Source organism: Oreochromis niloticus, linkage group LG20 (genome assembly GCF_001858045.2).
Source record: "Oreochromis niloticus isolate F11D_XX linkage group LG20, O_niloticus_UMD_NMBU, whole genome shotgun sequence".
Lineage (NCBI taxonomy): Eukaryota > Metazoa > Chordata > Actinopteri > Cichliformes > Cichlidae > Oreochromis > Oreochromis niloticus.
Window position 1 is genome coordinate 28,133,250 of NC_031984.2, and position 18,428 is coordinate 28,151,677.

Sequence of the window (18,428 nt, forward strand, 5' to 3'; positions counted from 1 at the left end):
CTTACACTGCTGCTGTTTATAGATCCCTGTAGCTTATAAGAGTGGGATACTGCTTACTGTGATGGATACTCTGTATTAGAGATTTATGCTAGGCTCAAATGTCAGCTAAACCCTATTCCGCAAATAAAAAGGCGGATAAAGCGCGCTGAGGTGATTTTCCTTTTTTCTAAATCTCTGCGTATTCTTATTTCCGCGTCTGCATTTTCTTCATCCATGCTGTATCCCCTGGCTTACAGCTCGATGCAAGCCTTTTCTCTTCCATCTGCGCGCTATCATTTGTCAGGATCATCAGATGAAGTGATTTTTCTGTTGATACAGCGCAGAATTATCATAATTATTCCTTGGATTAAGATGAAACGTTTTCGGCTCTGCAACTTTGCTACTGTAATTGCAGTCAAGGACAACGAGGCCCATATGCTGCAAACAGCCTGATACTATCTACATTTTTTTCCTCCTTTTTTTCTTTTTTTTGAGTGCACACACAACAAACTCGCGACACACTGACGGGTCAAAGTGGGACACAGAATAGTACTCACCGGGACATCCAGCCTGTCCAACTCCTAAGGCGGCCGTCACATTGTCTGAGCAGCAGCCGTACACTGACACGCTGCAGTGCTCGGGTACCATCGGGTCCAGCAGAGATGCGGCTGAAATCACCGATGAGGTAGGGAAGGAAAGGGAGATGGAAGATGGAACAGGGAGAGAAAGAGGAACACCAGCATTTGAGTGATTACTGTAGGGTTTGTTGATGGTGGTGGAGGAGGGGAATTAAACAACACAATCTCTGAACAACATGTAACTTTTCGCCAACAATGAGATTGGCTTGAGGGGCAGAGGTGGAGAGCCTGGCAGTCGGCTTCAAGATAACAATTCTATTTGCTACTTTCTCCACAATGGCTCAAAATCAGGGGGAAAATGATGCTATTACCTCCAGTGAAAACAAACAATGGCATTTCTGGTGAATGTGCAGAAGCTGACATTTACCACCTACTAGAAGGCATGTTCTCTTCATTTGTTCTTGTCTAATATTACGAAATTGCACCGCTGCCCTACAACCTTCAAAAAAAGAAAAGAAGAAGAAGCAGAAGAAGAAAAAAAAAAGGCCTGCTGCATAATGCGAAGGAATTTGCCAAGCAGTTTCTGCCTGCGCACACTGTGTGGAGAGCTCCTTTGTCTAAGGATGCACCAGACGCCAAACTAGTGTGACAGCACTGAATACAGAGCCACATTCAACAAAATAAAAACAAATGCGTTCCTGAAACCTGGCGCTTCTCCAGAAATTGGAAGAGAACAACAAAACAGTCAGTGGGAGGAAAATAGGATTTGTTTAATGGCCGGAGCAAAAGCATTATTGTTCACATTTTTTCATACTTTGGAGTGAAAAGTAAAGTTGTAGATAGAAACGGGAAAACCCTTGGCTTTCTGTGTCTCTCTATTCCCCTCCCCATCGCCTCTTCTAGTGTTGCTCATTTGGAGTTTGGAGGCTGGAGATACAGGGGCCATAAATCACACTGTTACTGGTGTGGATATGAGCCTCAGCCTAATGGTGATGACTCGGCGCGCTCTTTTTCCAGTGCTTTCCCACTCCAGAGATGGGCTTTGGACACAGTTCATTTAACTTGCCACTTTTCAGTGCTCCATTCGGCTATCTGTACTGAGCCTATTAGGACAAGGAGAACTTTTAATTTCATATGTTCTTCCACCCTTCAAGGGTTTTTCCTCTTCAGCGGCCATTGTCCGGCACAATGCACCTCGCTGTGACATGCAATATTACCCTCACATTTTCAAGGTCCGCTGCTGCGCTTTCTCCGCTTCGCTGATTGTTGCTGGTCTTTTATATTCCTGCAAGAGCACATCTGCACATGTGTCTAGTAAACCAATAAAAATTTCAATGGATTATACTGAAATCCCTGACCCTGATTTGAGTTTGCAGGCGGCGAAAAAAAAAAAACACTATTTGAAATGCCACGAGAGGCAAACTTTACAAATGTGCATGCAGCAGACGGCTGTGTTGACACTGTATGCAAAGTAGGTAGCTTTTCAAACTGAGAACCTCTGAAATACAAGGTTGCTTTCATGCTCCGCTACTGAGAGCTGGCATGTTTTGATAAAGTTTATGGAGCTGAGGTCAAATGAAGTTTCTCCTTACATAGCTAATGCAGAGGGCAGTGAAATTCCCCAAGATCTGAGTTTTTTCCCCCCCCATTAGCCAATAGGAGATGAGAACCCAGAGGCCTTGTACCCATAGAGGGCTCTTCAAAAAAGGATTGATTATCCATGGATGGTAGAGAAGCGTGACAGTCAGTGCCCAAGGAGGCCAGCTTAGGAAGGAGAAGAATCTGCAGAGATGTGTGTGAAAACACTGGCAGCTCCTTCATTCTCACTCTCTTCAAACTCTCTCCATCCTCCTCTCTTTCAGACCCATGGGGAATCAAACAGACTGGAATGATCACACAAAATCCCTTAAGTGCCTTTTGCTCTGCTCCCCGGCCTGTGCTAGCAAAAAGCTCTTCATTTAACATAGCCACAGAGAGGAAGATGGTTAACCTTTGCTGCTCTGCCACTGATCTCACAGCGTTTGTGGCTGATAAATGTCATTCATCACATGCAAAGAGAGGGAGTTTATATTAAAGGAAGAGGGGAAAAGCGGTGTCCTGAGGGCTAAGAGGCAAGCTCCGGAGCACAGGTTTATTGCTTTAAATTCTCTGAATATCTGGACAGAAAAGTGAGCCTTTATTACTGTCTGTTAGTTCACACTTGGGCCCGAGAGGAAGATTTTTAACTCTGCTCACGAGCCGGCCCACGTGGACGAGTCACTTCCCAGAAAAGCTGGAAAGCTCAAAGTGTGCTGAGTCAACCTTCCCTGAGCAAATTACACAAACCCACACATCAAATTTAACACTGACCTCCCATCATTTCACTTGCTTATGGCTAACCAGGTCACACTGAAGAGAGACACCAGCAGTGCTGTCAGAATTACACTCAAACTAGAGACAATTACAACCCCATCGATGGATGGAATGAGTGGAGAAATGGGATGTCAGCGACAATGAGACTTGATGAGGGTGCTCTTGTGCACTGCAATGACATCGACTCTGAGTGGCGTAATGTACCGACCTGCACAGGGTCCCTGATTTTGAATCAACAAGTGCTCTCGTTTCTCACATCTGGCCTTCTTCAGCTCGCACTCGTTGCTGTAGTTTTTCCCATCGGAACCACAAACCTGCAAAAAGAAAGACACATAGCAGAGTCTGACGCAGCGTCTAGCTCAGGGGTGGGCAATCTCAGTCCACGAGGGCCGGTGTCCCTGCAGGTTTTAGATCTCACCCTGGGTCAACACACCTGAATCACATGATTAGTTCATTACCAGGCCTCTGGAGAACTTCAGGACATGTTGAGGAGCTAATTTAGCCATTTAAATCAGCTGTGTTGGTTCGAGGACACATCTAAAACCTGCAGGGACACCGGCCCTCGTGGACTGAGATTGCCCACCCCTGGTCTAGCTTAACCCCTCAGCTCTTTTTGCTCTAACTCGCTTCAGTTATTACCAGGCCGCGTGTTTCACTGAGGCGTGCCCTGTATTTAAAGTAAAAGCGCATTCACCTAGACGCTGAACTAAAGAGCCATTAAGTGGATCGTTTGGTTGCTTTCAATAATACTTCACGGCCTTTGTCAGGTGGCATTTTGCTCAGGTGTAATGGACGTGGTTTAATCAGATGTCATCAGTTTCACACACAGACCATGCGGCGACACCTGAGCCACATCCGTGACAACAAAGCAAGCTGCTGCTGCTCATGACGGTAAGATGACCTCGTGGGAAAAGAGGATATTTTTTGCTCCTGCTTATTAGACAGGTCTGTTTCTGTTGTCACTGGAGCATTCTCCTCGTGTCACGTGGTGTTCAGTCAGGTAATCCATAAATACAGTGTTTCTTTCCCCTGTTTCACTGATGGATGCAACATAAACACCATCTCCAGTCTTATGCCTCGCCTTTCTGATGCTTAATCGTGGATGTCACAAAACTTCCTTCTGCCCAGTTACTCAATTTCTGGGATGCTTTTTGAGTTTTGTGTTGGCTTACAAATTACCGAGGTTGTACAGTCATGCTGTCTCTGACTAAGAAAAGCTGAGAAAAGATTTTCCATCTGAAGCTGACCTTGAAAAAGTCCCCCGTGCCTTCATCCACGCCCCCATGTTTTACAATTTTGTCAAATTTACAAGAAAATAAGAAAGAAAGTGGCCCCTGTTTGATTTGGTAACAAGCGAGGTTATTCGGCAAATTCAGAAGACATCTAGATTTCTTTTGATGCTAAACAGACAAAAATTCAGGAATAATTTTCCATGTCATTTTATAGGAGACTGGAGTTTGTCCGATGAAAATGTCAAAAGCAGGATGCGTGCGATTTATGTTTTTGCATTTTACTTTGAGGGGACTGGAAGATTTAACCACATTAGCAGCTAATGGCAAATGATTTTTGAAGGCCGTCGTACCAGGCTGTGAGGCACACTCATGCAGCTGTATTCACAAAGGCATCGGTCGCTTTCGTCTTCTGCGTCTTCGTACCACGTGCCTCCAAATACGAGACAGCGGTCCTGTTCACAGCTCTCCTGACCCGATCCTGACCCGCCCGAGCCACAGTCTGCATAAAAAAAGACACACAATGTCATTAACAAACATATGCACACACAAAACATCACAATCTATACATCTAGTGGACGTCGTAGTTTTATTTGTCTTGAAGTTAAAACTACATTTAAACACTGTGGGCGCCGTAAAGTTAAGATAATTTACATTTCCCCTCGTGATGGCGAGAGGCAACCAAAGGCGCTGCTGGTAGTAGAAGATAATGACCGTGTCTAGCGAGGGCCACAGATTGACTAAATAAATTAGACATCTCTGCACCACCAGTGAGGCATCCTTTCATTTCAATTACATCAGAAACAAAAAAAAGGGGGAGGGAATTATTAACTCAGGCCTCCAAGTGTGCAGAGAGAATTGGTGGCGAGGCCTGCTTTATGGGTGCCTGCTTCCCGATATGAGAATCCAACTAATTGCAAAGTGTTCTGTAAAATCTAATTATCTCCCGAGACTTTAAAGAAAGTTGTCCCAGCAACTCTTTAACTGCGACCCTGAAATGGCTTTTTGCTTGTTTTAAAAATGCACGTCTGTGTTTCGCAGTAGGAGGAACCGCTAAGGCTGGCTTAATGTTTATAGTGAACGAGGCAGAGCAAGGACAAATAAAACCCAATTAGGGGCCAGGATGTACAGCTCTACAAAATTATTTAAAAAGAAACCCCAGAAAGGGGGGGGGGGTCTGACAAGTGGGTTGATTTGAGGAAAACAAATTCGGGGAAGGGAGGGGGATTGCAAAGTGCAGGCAAAAAAAAATGGGAGGATCTGGCTTTTGAAGTTGCAAATTTTACCTACAGTGGAACTCCAGAGGGAGATTAGGTGAACGTGTGTGAAAGCGGGGGAATGAAAGCATGCAGCATGAAAGACGGAAAGAATGTCAGACAGAGAGAGGCACCCTGGGGGCTGGCAGAAAGTTCATTTAAAACAAATTTGTTATTCAAAAAAGGACTACAGTTCAGCTAAAAGCTCCCAGCGCAGGCAGAAGACTCAAAGCGCATTAGGTAATCGAGGTCTTTCTTTCCCTTCTCGTCTACTTTTAGGGCTCGTTCAGCTCTGTGTATCGATGCACTGCCTCTAATGGTTAAATCAATGTCATAGTGTAATGGAAGTACCACTTAGCATAAACCATCTCCTAAAGTAGGTTATGGAGCAGGTCACAGTGCACGGTGCGGGGAGGGGCACATGAAGCCCCGGCTGTTCTTTGATATGGGTCATCAGCTGTGGTGCTGGGAGAGATCTGAGTGGTCGATACAGCGGCGAAGACGTCACTCTACTGCCTTCAACAGACGAGTTGGAGCTTTGTGAAGAGTGCCCCCCGCCCCTCCCCGAGAAAAAAAACAAAAAACTAGGAACCATCAGGGCTTATTAAAGCCTCGCTCTGTCTCCATTTTAAAGCCCCAACCCTAATCCGTTTACTTGAATTTGCCATTGTTGCAACTTATTGATTTCGAACCACAGTCCGAGTTAAACATAACATTTTGTGACACAGCTAATGCGCCGCGTAATAGCTTTCAGCTGCCAGTGACATTATCGCAGGTACTCGGCGTCAGATGGCATCTGAAAGTGAGAAGAAGAGATCAGAAACAGAAAGGGAGCTCAGCAGCCTGTGGTCGGCTTCCTGTATCTGTTTACTGTTTGCCAGCTCAGCACGACGCAGTAAAAAGGAAATGCCGGAGTAGCCGATTCATATTCCACTCAGGTCCCTTCACACAGACAAGATAAATATATAAAAAGAGGTAAGACACTAGAATGGAATAAATAAGTGAAAGGCGAGGGGAGGGGGTCCTAATTAGCTGTTGTTCTTTGATGTGCCCGTCACCCACGCTGCCTATGAACCTTTCAATTAATACGTCCCCAGCCAAGATGGCTGCATCAGCTATTCTCTCCGTACTGCCCATCCGTTTCTTTTTACTCAGTCTTGTCAGAAGCCTGAGTCTATTTAGCCAGGGGAGCTCCATTAAGAAGCCAGAACTGAGCGGCGGAGAGAAGAAAGGAAATGAATTGCATAAGAATAATGTCCGAAAAAGACTGAGAGGCTTTGACAGTAGAAATAATAGAGGAAGTGAAGAGGAAGACGGTATTGTCTTGAACTGTGTGCTAAGGAAAGTAGAGGGAAGAGGAGAAAACATGAGAACCTGGGTAAATTATAGATGAGGGGGCTGAAGAGGGAAGGGGGCTGAAGATGTTCAGCAAACCAGATTTGTTGTGTCAACATCAATGATCCAGGAGACATCTGATATTTCTATGATACCTCTGATATCAGGACCTGACTGAATGTCAACTCGGAACATCTATGCTTTAAAGAAATTCTCCCTAGTTGAAAATGACAACGGTTTTGCTCCCTCTATCAGTACCACCTGCCTTTGACTGATGTGACAGCACGTTAGCCTAAATAAAGTTCCTGTAGGATGGAGAAGCATCACAGCCAGTGGGAGGATGGGGTGTTTTTAGATGGCAGGAGGAGAAAAGAAGTTTTGTTGCCTCAATGGAAGGTTAGAAGCCCCCATGATGAATGGACCGTGAAGGAAAAATGCGCTGATCACACTCCGGGAAGCTCTTGTGCCACCCAGCCACTCACTTGCCTGTTTTTTCATGCCCTTTCCTGTGTTTTGGAGCTTGATCACATCCGTGCCATGTGAGGAGCGACGAGGGTGACGATCCAGCATCGCCGTGTGATCCTGCTCTCATAATCTTGTTTATTAAATGTCTATTCAATTAAAAAAGGGGGCTCGGGCCTCCGTAGGTGATGCACTGCTCTCAGTTACCACTTTGTCAGTGTCGAGAAAAGGAGCTGAGGCCAGGCCTACCCGAGTGTGAAATTAAACAGGTGATAAATTTCCCTGTATGGCCAACAGTGGGAACACTGTCATTTTTCATTACTGCTAAATAAAAAGGCAGGAGAAAACAACTTCCATTTTTATGCCGTGCGCTCCCCTCCTCCCAACAAGACTAATGAGGATGGTTTTTAAGTCAGGTCTACGTAAGCAAATAAATCAACACATTCACTTCCTCTCTGGGCTTATCTTAGATTTGAAGTATGGAGTGGGGAGTTGCGCATACTGGTGATGTAGAGCCCTGCTGCTGTCTACAATAGAGCCGGAAAAAAAACAGAATTACGTTTTGTGACAAGGGTGCTGTATAACACAGCATGTGCTCTTAATTTTGCCAAATCTACCACCGATACTGTACATGTAGGCAAGGGTGAATCTATCAGCAGCAAATCCTGTTTAAGACAGGCAGGAGGAGAGAAGTAGAACAACTTTCTGCAACTTGGTTTTGACTGTTTTACAGGCTTCCTGTGGAGGGTCTGGGTCAGATTTGAGGGGGCCGAAAGAATGGGGGGGGACCCGCAGAAAAAGACAGAACCGGCTGCTGCCCCTGGGGTGAAATTTATTGATTTCCGCCGAGCCCATCTCCACCCCTGTCTGTGAAAGCCTTGGCGCCCCTTTTGTCAAGAAGGACATTTTTGATGGAGAGGAGTGCAAAATGGAAAGAGATGTGAGTGGGTGGGACAGCAGGGTGCGATGTGGAGAGCAAAAAGAAAAAAGAAAGGGGAAAAAGAAAAGATTCTATTGTGTAAGCCTGATAGTTCTCTCTGAATCAAAATGAGCAAGCGATGGGAAAAAGGAGAATGCTGAGAGACAGTATGGTAGAGAGAATAAAATATAAAAACAAAGCCATCAGCCACTGCAAGCAGAGCAATGCCCTTGGGATGCAGATGAGAGTACTTTTTGCCTGATACAACCAACAGACAATGAGGAGTGTGTAGCTGCGTGTGTGCGTGGTGACGGTAAGTCTGCACGTCTGCATCGAGGGCATACAGTTTCGCATTTCTTCATGCTCCACATACAAAAAAAAGGTCACTTATCTCAGTCAATGAAATGATGTTAAATCGACCACAAGAAGCTTTGACGGCGCGATTCGCCTCGCAGGCCTGGGGCCAAATACGGCAGACGATGGTAGTGGGGGGGTTAGGGAGGAAAAAGAAAAAAGACCCCTGGCTGTAGCAATCAAAATGGAAGTGGATTCCCCCTCATCTCTATTTGCCCTGTCCTCCATCTACCCCCCTCCTTTCTTCTCTCCAGCCATCCCTCCTGCTGGCAGGTGTAATCTGCTCCCCTTCACACCTTGTCAGTAGATGACTATGTTCACTGTGATGGCCAACTAGCCACAAGGGAACAGCAGCATTGCCACTGTCTGCATTTAAAACCAGAGGTTGGCATTTTGCTCCCTCCAGAGTTGTCCCCAAGAAGGGGATGAGCGAGGGACTGTGATATCCCGCCTCAGTCTGTCAGCGCTGATCAAGATATGATCTGCACGGTGAATTAGAGCTCATTTATTCAGAATGTGAAGCGATGACAAAGCTACAGGCATGGAAATGAGGGATACTCACATTAAGTGCCATCGGTCACGCATTTAAAAGCCTAATTGAATAGAAGAGCTAGATAAAATGTGTACCCTAGCTGTCACAACACAAACAAACACAACCTAGCCCCCCTCCTAATAAAAGCCGAGCATAATAATTCGTGCTATTACAGCTCGTGTTGCAAATTCAGGTAAAAGTACATGCGGTAATCACCAGCCTACAATTCACAGATCATCTTTTTAGCAGACATAATATTCTCATGCTCTAATATACTTCAGTCATCTATACTCAGCCCTTACCTCATTTTTAGCTACCGCTAATGCAGGAAGCATTTAGCTTTGGATGCCATCTACAAGTTCCAAATATCAAATGAAAAACCGTCTGCAATTAATTAGTTTCAGTTTATTGAGGCATCAAGGAGCGATGGGGGGAAGCGGTGAGATCAATAAACAAAAACCAGCTGCAGCTCATACGTTGCACAGCACGCTCGCGAACAAACAAAGTCAGCCAGACAAGCAGCCAATGAAAACACTGCGTTGGAAACGTACAGCTGACCTGAGCTTAATCACCCAGAAGTCATTTCTGGATTTCTAACAGGTTTTGTTTACAGAAACACACCGCGGCTGTCGCCTCATGTTTTTTGCAGTGTTAAGCCGACGCAGATGTCGCAGCTACGAATCCACAAACGACTAAATACGGCACCGCAGGTCACTTGATAAAGATAATTACACCATTTCAAAGTCCATTTCCTACCTTCGTCGCAGCTGCCAAGCCTCGCCACGTCAATTCTCGTCATCTGCGTGCAGGAATGTCTGCGAAGTTCACACTCATTGTCGTAGGTGGTGCCATCACTTCCACACACCGGGGAGTAGGACTCGCCTGAGCACGGCGGGCACTCACACCTATTCTGGACGCACCGGGCACCCATGGCACAAACAGTGTTGCCACATGTTTCTGTATTAAACACACAGCAGAGGGGCAGGCCACAGCATGACTGGTGAGTTATTTTGATGGATCTCATCCACGCGGACATTCAAAGTCATCTCTGGAATATATTTTTAAACAGGATTTCTCTTTTCCTTTTTCTATTTGTCATGCACGCAGCTTCCCCTCGTAATATATTCCACTTTTAAAACATATACAGCACATGCTGCTGGAGCAGTTTCCCATCTGAGAATTCAGTTTGACAAGTTTGCTTGTATTTGAAGTGCCTGCAGTTTTATGAGCTTCCTGATGGGCACTATTTTTACATGTCATTTCCATATTTAACGCAGAGCCAGAGGAAAGAAATGAATCTTTTACATATGAACATTGCGCACTTTTTTTTTTTCCTAGCGTAATATCAAATCACCAGTTTGTGCTAAGATCGCTGATGTGCCTTTCACATTTATACTAATAATGACATACTGAAGATGACATACTGTAACTACCAGACACATTCTTCATAAATGTACGCATTACTTACTGCACTCTCCCTGGCCGACCACTCGGAGGTCCATCTGTTGTTTGCAGGCCCGCACATGCAGCTCACACTCACTGTTGTAGGTGGTACCGTCGCTGCCGCACACAGGCTGGTAGGACTTGACACACTCTGACGGACACACACACTGCTTGCTCTGGGCATCGCAGATTGCCCCAAAAGAGCAGTTGGCACAGGCCTCATCTAGATGGGGACAAGCAGGCAAACAAATGGTTAAGTGTGTCTGTGCATGTGTGCTTCCTGTGGGATTACATAACCTTGGCTCCGAGGTCTGACTCTAACAGAAACGGTGAATTTAGAGGATATTAAGTTTCTTTTACACTGCTCGTATTAATGTATGGTAGACTTAAAATGGATTCTCTTATGTTATCATTATGCAAATGCAGTGCAGTGCAGTGCTTTTCAGCTCATCTTACTTTCTGATGATGCTTGAAATATCACTTAAGTGAATATAAAGTTGCGAGGGAATGAGTTTCTGGCTACTGCAGAGTCTTAAAGTAGTGTTGGTTTGTCATTTGGTCTTTCAGCCACAACATTAAAACTACTGACAAGTCAAGTGAATAACACTGATTATCTCATTACAATGTAATGTTCTGCTTGGAAACACTGGGTCCTGGCATATGTTACTTTCATATCACAGGGGGTCATATGATTGTTGGGTTTTTCTCTGTATGTGTTGCTGTAAGGTCTACCTTACAATATAAAGTGCCTTGAGGTGACTGGTGTTGTGATTTGGCATTGTGTAAACACAACTGAATTGGATTAGTTTGACACACCCATTATCATTTCTCATTTTGAAAATGTTGGAGACTAAGCTGGTGTGGTGCTAAGCAAAGAAATCAAAACTGTGCCAATACAGGAAAAAGTTCAAACTTACAGTAAAAATATTTTACTTTACAAGCTCAGTATATGGAGTGAAGATCTGGAAAATTCAATCTTACTAGAGGATCGAAAATCAGAGTACTGAGATCCCACTTAATTACACACCACAGAACTGGATGCTTCAGTCTTTGTGGCATAGATTCAAAAAGATGCTGGAAACGTTCCTCAGAGATTTTGGTCCATACAGACATGATGGCATCGCACATAGACTGCAGATTTGTCAGCTACACATCCATGATGAAAATCTCCCATCCCACCATGTCTCAAAGAACGGCCAATCCATCTAAGTACAGCCATCAGAAGATGGGTACACTGTGGTCCCAAATGGTTGGACAAGGTCTGCAACAATACTCAGGTAGGCTGTAGTGTTTAAATCATGGTCAGTTGGTACTAAGGGGCTCAAAGTGTGCAACAAAAGTATAACACCACCATCAGCAACCCGAACCGTTGATACAAGGCAGGGTGGAGCCGTGATTTTGTGTCGTTTACGCCAAATTGTGACCCAATCTGCTGAATGTCACACCAGAAACTAAGACTCATCCGACCAGCTAATGGTTTTGCCCAGCAGAGGTGAGCACATTGTAGCCTCGGTCCGGACGAGGAATTTTTGACTAGAAAACCTTCATTCAAACAATCTTTTGTCTCTTTCAGACTGTTCTCTGTAAACCCTAGACATGACTGTGTGAAAAAATCAGTGTCTGAAATGCTCACAGTAGCCCTTCTGCCATTAAAAAAACATGCCACCTTCAAAGTCAGTTAAATGACTTTTCTTCCCCATGTTGATGCTCAGTTTGAACTTCAGAAAGATGTCTTGAACACAGCTACATGCCTAATTGGAGTTGCTCCCGTGCGATTGGCTAATTAGATATTTGTGTTAACAAGCAGTTGAACAGGTTTGCCTAATAAAGTGGCTGGAGAGTTATGTTACTCCTGACACATTGCATTGTTATATAAATAGACAAGGCGCTAAAGTCTAAAGGAACACTGAAACAGTTTGGGTAGAGTGACACATGAAAAGAATATTTTAAAAGAAATTCCACTAAAATCAAAACTCTTTCTGCTTGCTTAGTGTTTAGAAGGACACAGTAACAATGGAAATGAACAAAAATGGAAAAATAACTCTGTTTTTTAAATGGATGAAAAAAGATAACAAAAGAACATTTATATTTTAGATGTACTCCATGTCTCATAATAAAAAAATGTGTCATTTGTTGGATTTTTCTCATGCAAAATTATTCTAAGAACTAAGCATAAGATTCAAGGCAAAGATTATGACCCACGGGTCTATTTACAATTAAGAGCTACAGGAAATAACCGGTTTTCCCATTTTTCCTGGGAAAACGAGGAATTTGTATAAAGCTTTATTAGTCTACACGAGGTACATTCACATGATATAAAAGAATACAGAAAGCCGCACACATGCCATTTAAAGTTTACTGCATGTCAGAGGTAAAAACTATGCCATGAAATAAAAAAAACTTCCCAGACAGAGCCCTACCACAGCACAAATCCATGGAGGAGGATTTTAGAAAAGATACTAAAGTCCATGAAGTTCCCAGGAGCACAGTGGGTTCCATCACTAAAGAAATTTCAAGCCACCCAAAACCAGTCTTTCTGGAACTGAAACTAAATAGCTGAACACAATGAGCTTTAAAAATTGTCACCAAAAATAGATGAAGCAGAAGGTCAACCGCACTCAGTCAATCAGGACTTTATGAGAGTGGTCAGAAACTGAAGCTAGTCCTGAGTAAAATCCACAAGAGGGCCATCCATCCTAGAGTTTGCCAAATTACACTTAAATCATTCTGAAAGCATGAAGGAAACGATTCTCTGCTCTGATGAGACAAGAATTGAACTCCTTGGCCGGAATACCAATTGTTGTAAGTAGTGAAAGCCAGATACTGGCTACTCCCATGGGGAAGCATGGTGCCAGCACCATTTTTTGGGAAGCCTTCTCAGCAGCGGATGCTGAAAAGAACTAGCCTCAACTGAGTGTGACAAATCACGCTTTCCCGTAAGATTGTAAGGCTAATCATATGTGGCCCAAAATATGCTGTTTTTCCACCGCTTTTCAGTCAGAATCAAGCTGAGAACATTTGTATTCTCTCGTCAGATGCTACCAGAAAAAAAGCGAAGAGAGCTTTTGAAATCCTTGATTTTAGTATGAGGATTTATCTAGCTCATCTCTTGACTGATTGACTGAGACAACGTTTCCCTCAAAAGAAACAGCAGGGCAGGCTCAGATATGCCCAGGGTGCTGACTGAGCCCTCATGGGGACATGAAACAAATGAGAAGGCAAATCCAAGTCCTCATACACAGAAAAGGCTAGTAGTATAGACACCTTTTCCTCTGACACCAATTACACTGGGAGGATTGCATTAGCACAGCTCACTATCACATTCAATTAGGGGCAGGCTAATACCCACCGCTGATTTAGCACTAATTGAGAGAGGCGAGGCTGGCTGCTGGAACCCTCCACATTATTAATCTGTTTATTACTCTTTTAGAGCCATTCATTTCCTTCATCTCTCCATCTAGTGTGGGCATCCACTGCTTTCTTGATTAACAGCTATCCACTGTGAAGTGGATATGGCAAGGAAATGTGGCACTTTATGTACAGTACATGGCCTGTGGGAGCCTGTAGGAGCAAACGTTTCATTCTGTCGAGGTGGAACGATCAGCTCTAAGAAAACATGCTTAAATTAAACTGCACGAGCAGGACATTCAGGGCACCTGTCTATGCTAAATTCATGTGTGCTTTTGCTCTGGGGCTATTTTTCACAGTGTGGCCTTCTGTCTTGAGTTTGAGTTTGGGGACATCTGAGTGCCTTGGCACCCAATGACATTTTTCTATAATCATATTTTAGGCTCCAAGTTTGTTGCAACAGTTTTTGGATTGCTCTGACCTTTTCCAACATGTCACTTTTTCTCTGCAGAAGGACCTTTACACTATTTTGCTGTTGAAGACCTGACCAGCACAGACCCGTTCAATACTCTTGCTATCATCTCGGTCACACAGCAATCCAGACCTCAGCGTCGGTGACTGACCTCACTGATGCATTTTGTTTACAGGATGGGAGCAAATTCCTGCAGGTGCAATGTTGAGGTACCTTTATTGTTTTTGTCAGTATTTAATGGCTAAGAGTACTTAACAATTACGTGCATTGCTCTTTTAATCCGAGCTCTCGAAGTTTATTTTTTTCCTAAAAGAAAAAAAAAGAATCTCTCCTGCACAGGTTTTCTATGACAAAAATAAATAAACATAAAACATAGTAAAAGTGGACTGCTGTGGTCGTGGCTGAGACAGCTATAAATCAGGAAGTGGAAGTGGTGAGTGTTGTCCTTTATCAGGCCCTGTGTCCTGATAGTAGCCTCGCTTCTTTATCAGCTCCTGGCCCTCGCACCTGGCTCTCTGCACTGCCTGATCCTCCAGACAACATGCATCACAGACAGAAGAGGGGAGCCTCAGTTCAAAGCCGGGAAAAGAGAGGAGAATTGTTGCCATTACTGATAATGTTAGGATGTGTACTTTTTGTCATGTCTGATCTCTGAATCAGTCGTCTCCAAGTCTGTCATCACCATTTCTGGGTTTCAGTGGTTTCTGAAGGCAACCTCGCAACCATTAAAAGTTCAAAATTTAAGGTAAAAAGTCTGTCTGGCCATTAAGAAACACAGACATGACAATAAAGAATGGGAGATATTACAACAGGGAATCTTTCATCTCATGCAAATGCTTTTCAGGCGCACTACCGCAAGAACCTAGAGAAATATAGAGTATGACACACTGTCCAAGATCAAAGTAAGATATTTTAAAGCCTTTTTGTGTGAGTTCTGATAAAAAACAAAACAAAACCTGACACAAATATTAACTAAATAGCTTAAGAGTCAGCTAAAATTAGATCTGCCTTTACAGCAGGATGATTCAGGCCAATAAAGACTCAAAGATGGCACCATTCTCTGGTCCAAAAACAGCTGCCAGCTGTGAGTATGGAGATGGGCTGATCATTAGATATGCTTAATAACATTTGGGCAACCATTTAGGCAGCACTGGCACTCAGATCACGGGAGTTAGTGTTCGCCATTCAGAGCAAGTCTGCCATGAGTCTGGCAATAAGGTGTGCTTAATCTAGACTCTGGCTGGGGTACACCAGTTTGGCATATGTGAAATCTACAGTATGTTTCTAAACCGTCTGAAGGTGCTCTCTAAAACGGTAATACTGGCATGGCATGGAGCAAAAGGTCCAGGTCAAGCTGAACATGGTTGCATGGCCTAACAAATGAGGTATGGTGGCACCCAAAACAAACTGTTCCTGAGCCAGGGCAGTGATTTTCATGTCTGTTTTTGATACAGTGCCACCTGAGGGCCTGAAGATTGTGGGGTTCACATACTGAATTTCCTCCTTGTCCCTTGTCCCATCAGATTTAATATAACCTAGACCACAGGTGTCAAACTCCAGGCCTCAAGGGCCAGTGTCCTGCAGGTTTTAGATGTGTCCTCGATCAAACACAGCTGATTTAAATGGCTAAATTACCTCCTCAACATGTCTTGAAGTTCTCCAGAGGCCTGGTAATGAACTAATCATTTGATTCAGGAGTGTTGACCCAGGGTGAGATCTAAAACCTGCCGGACGCCGGCCCTTGAGGCCTGGAGTTAGACAGTCCTGCCCTAGACTATGAGATATACAAAGATTTTACAATGTTACACTGACAAATGTTATTTTGAAGTTTGTATATGTCTTTTTTTCCTGACTGGTGAACCTGTGCCCACCTTTACTTTTGAGAAACTCTCTAAGATGCTCTTTTTGTACCCAGTCATGTTACAGACATATTGCCAGCTAACCTAATCCATTGTAAAATGAATCTCTAGCTGTTTCTTTTTAGTACCACTTAGTTTTTCCAACCTTTTGTTGCCCATGTACAAACCATCTTGAGACCTGCAGTCGCCAACAAATTCAAAATGAGCTAATATTTTTCATGAAATAGTAAAATGGAGCATTTTAAACATTTAATGTGTTTTCTATGTTCTACTGTGAATAAATCACTGGCTTATGAGAATTGCAAATCATTGCATTCAGTTTGTATTAACGTTTTAATAACATGGAATCCAAACTTTTATGGAATCAGGGTTTCATAATATCCTCACGCATTTTCTATTTTCCATTCACGTCTTTAACTATCAAAGGAAACCTTTCTTCCTTCTTTTAAATGAGGACCTGCTAATATTTTGTCAAGGTCCCCTTGAAGTCCCAGAGATCTGATGTTAGCAACTTTGCACTTTGACAGTTTGTGCTGCTGTGTTTGGACAAAGTGTTTGTGGAGCTGAAGGTGAGAAGGAGGAACAGGAGCGGGTTGGTAGAAAAGTGTCCTTGAAAACATAAAGAACTGACTCATTGAACAGAAAAAACAACAACAAAGACCCTCCAGCTTTACAGCATTTTTTGGATATCCTTACTGGGGAACACCTGAACTGCAGCTGAGGGGGTCTGGGAGGAGTAGTACCTCAGGATTAAACAGAAAGAAGCATGTTGCTTTGTGTTTTGAAGGCTTGTGAACATGCCTGGGTGATAACAACCCCCCTGTTGATGCATGCCTGGCCAGTACACTATTAACTCTGCCCCCCACTTTCTTTGCACCTCCTCATCTTATTTACCTCCATCTCCTTTCCTCTGAACATTTATCACATTCTCCTCCCTCTTTCCCTCTGCCCTCTTTTATTCTCTCGTTTTCTTTCTCACAGGCTGCCTCTGTGACCTATATTTCTTACTCAACTGAGAATATCATTTCCAACACCTGTGGGAGAAAAAAGGGGAAGTTGTTATTTCCGTTTCTCAAATGATTCAGGCACCTCTGCTCTCATCTGTTTGGGTAGTCAGCATGAATGGGCTTTTTTCCTGGGGTGACTGATATCCAACTGGGGGGTCTATTAACCAAGTGTACTTCTTCCAGCCCCTGTTACAAGGTGGCCCGCCACTCCAATGCAGGAGGAGGAAAAATCTCTGAATAATAACAAATGTCACTCATATTGCTATCAGGTTGCACCTGAGCCATATAGATAACCACTATGTTTCCAGCCCGGAGGGATAGAAATGAAATTATGTCTGGGCCCATGAGAGGCAATAAGCTGCCCACACACACACACACACACACACAGTTCCCTGTTGTGGCACTTCTCTCACCCGTTACACTATTGCTACCCTCACAGCCTCACCTAAGCTCCTACTTCTAAGCCTGGCAGCCATAAATATGACAGCTTACACACTATAGAGCATTTGGATGGAAATAACAAAACGGCAACAGTAAACAAATGCATCCTTTCCTTGGTGAGTGTTCAGGAAATCATATAAATGAAATAATATAAAGACCTACAGTACTGCCGCCCCTCATCTCTTCATATTTTGCTAGGAAAATGGGAAACAGGTGCACCGATTTATTCAAACAAATTCAAATACACATGGAAATACACAATGTAAGGCAACAGTAAAGTTTGAGGTGTTACAGTTCTAATAAGGCTGAAAGTTAATATTTGGTATGACCACCTTTATTATTCAACTCAGCCTGAACTCTCTTATGTAAACTTTCTGTAATGTCTGTAAGTAGGAATAGTTCTTCCGGCTTCTTGAAGGACATTCAAAGCTCTTCTTTGGATCTTGGCTGCCTTTTGTTCCAGGCTATCCTCTATCAGGATGATCCCACACTGCTTCAATAATGTTGAGGTTTAGGCTCTGGGGAGGACAATCCATGACTGATGGTGTTCCACTGTGGGTTTTCTTTTCTTTCCAGGTATGCGTTTACTGGCAGTTACACTGGCATTTTGTTTAGAGAGGTTACACCATGTTTTACAGATGAATGTAGACACTCACCTCTCTACTGACCTCTGTACAGTACAGTAATGTATATCCTGATGTATAAGACCTGTTGCAACTTTTCACTTTTCAGTCCAACTCCTGTTTAATTTGGGATATCTCAGCCTTTTCTCACCGTTTACCTCACTTAAAGATGGCTTCTTGAAAGCTACCCTTCCACTGGGACTATTTCTGATGAAGGTTTGGTGAGCAGTAGGGGCGAT

The 18,428-nt window shown here is 43.7% G+C and overlaps 1 protein-coding gene and 1 long non-coding RNA gene across 9 annotated transcripts in view; one reads left to right on the forward strand and one right to left on the reverse strand.

Annotated features, from left to right (window-relative positions):
* The window catches only part of agrn (agrin), a 261,140-nt gene that overhangs the window by 50,523 nt on the left and 192,189 nt on the right, over positions 1-18,428 (reverse strand). For all 7 annotated transcript variants that reach the window (XM_025902006.1, XM_025902005.1, XM_025902007.1 and 4 more), the window contains 5 exons: positions 10,465-10,662; positions 9,753-9,953; positions 4,492-4,640; positions 3,118-3,223; positions 537-647 (listed from right to left, as the gene is read on the reverse strand). In XM_025902006.1, the coding sequence (XP_025757791.1) occupies positions 537-647; positions 3,118-3,223; positions 4,492-4,640; positions 9,753-9,953; positions 10,465-10,662 (765 nt within the window). The remainder of the gene's footprint in view (positions 1-536; positions 648-3,117; positions 3,224-4,491; positions 4,641-9,752; positions 9,954-10,464; positions 10,663-18,428) is intronic.
* On the forward strand, positions 3,457-15,775 carry LOC102078860 (uncharacterized). Of its 2 annotated transcripts, none has more exons than XR_001224760.3 (3): positions 3,457-3,800; positions 14,299-14,468; positions 14,751-15,774. It is a non-coding gene; the product is annotated as an uncharacterized LOC102078860 (long non-coding RNA). The 2 variants fall into 2 exon arrangements; XR_001224759.3 differs by lacking the exon at positions 3,457-3,800 and adding an exon at positions 9,907-9,996 and having other exon boundaries at positions 14,751-15,775.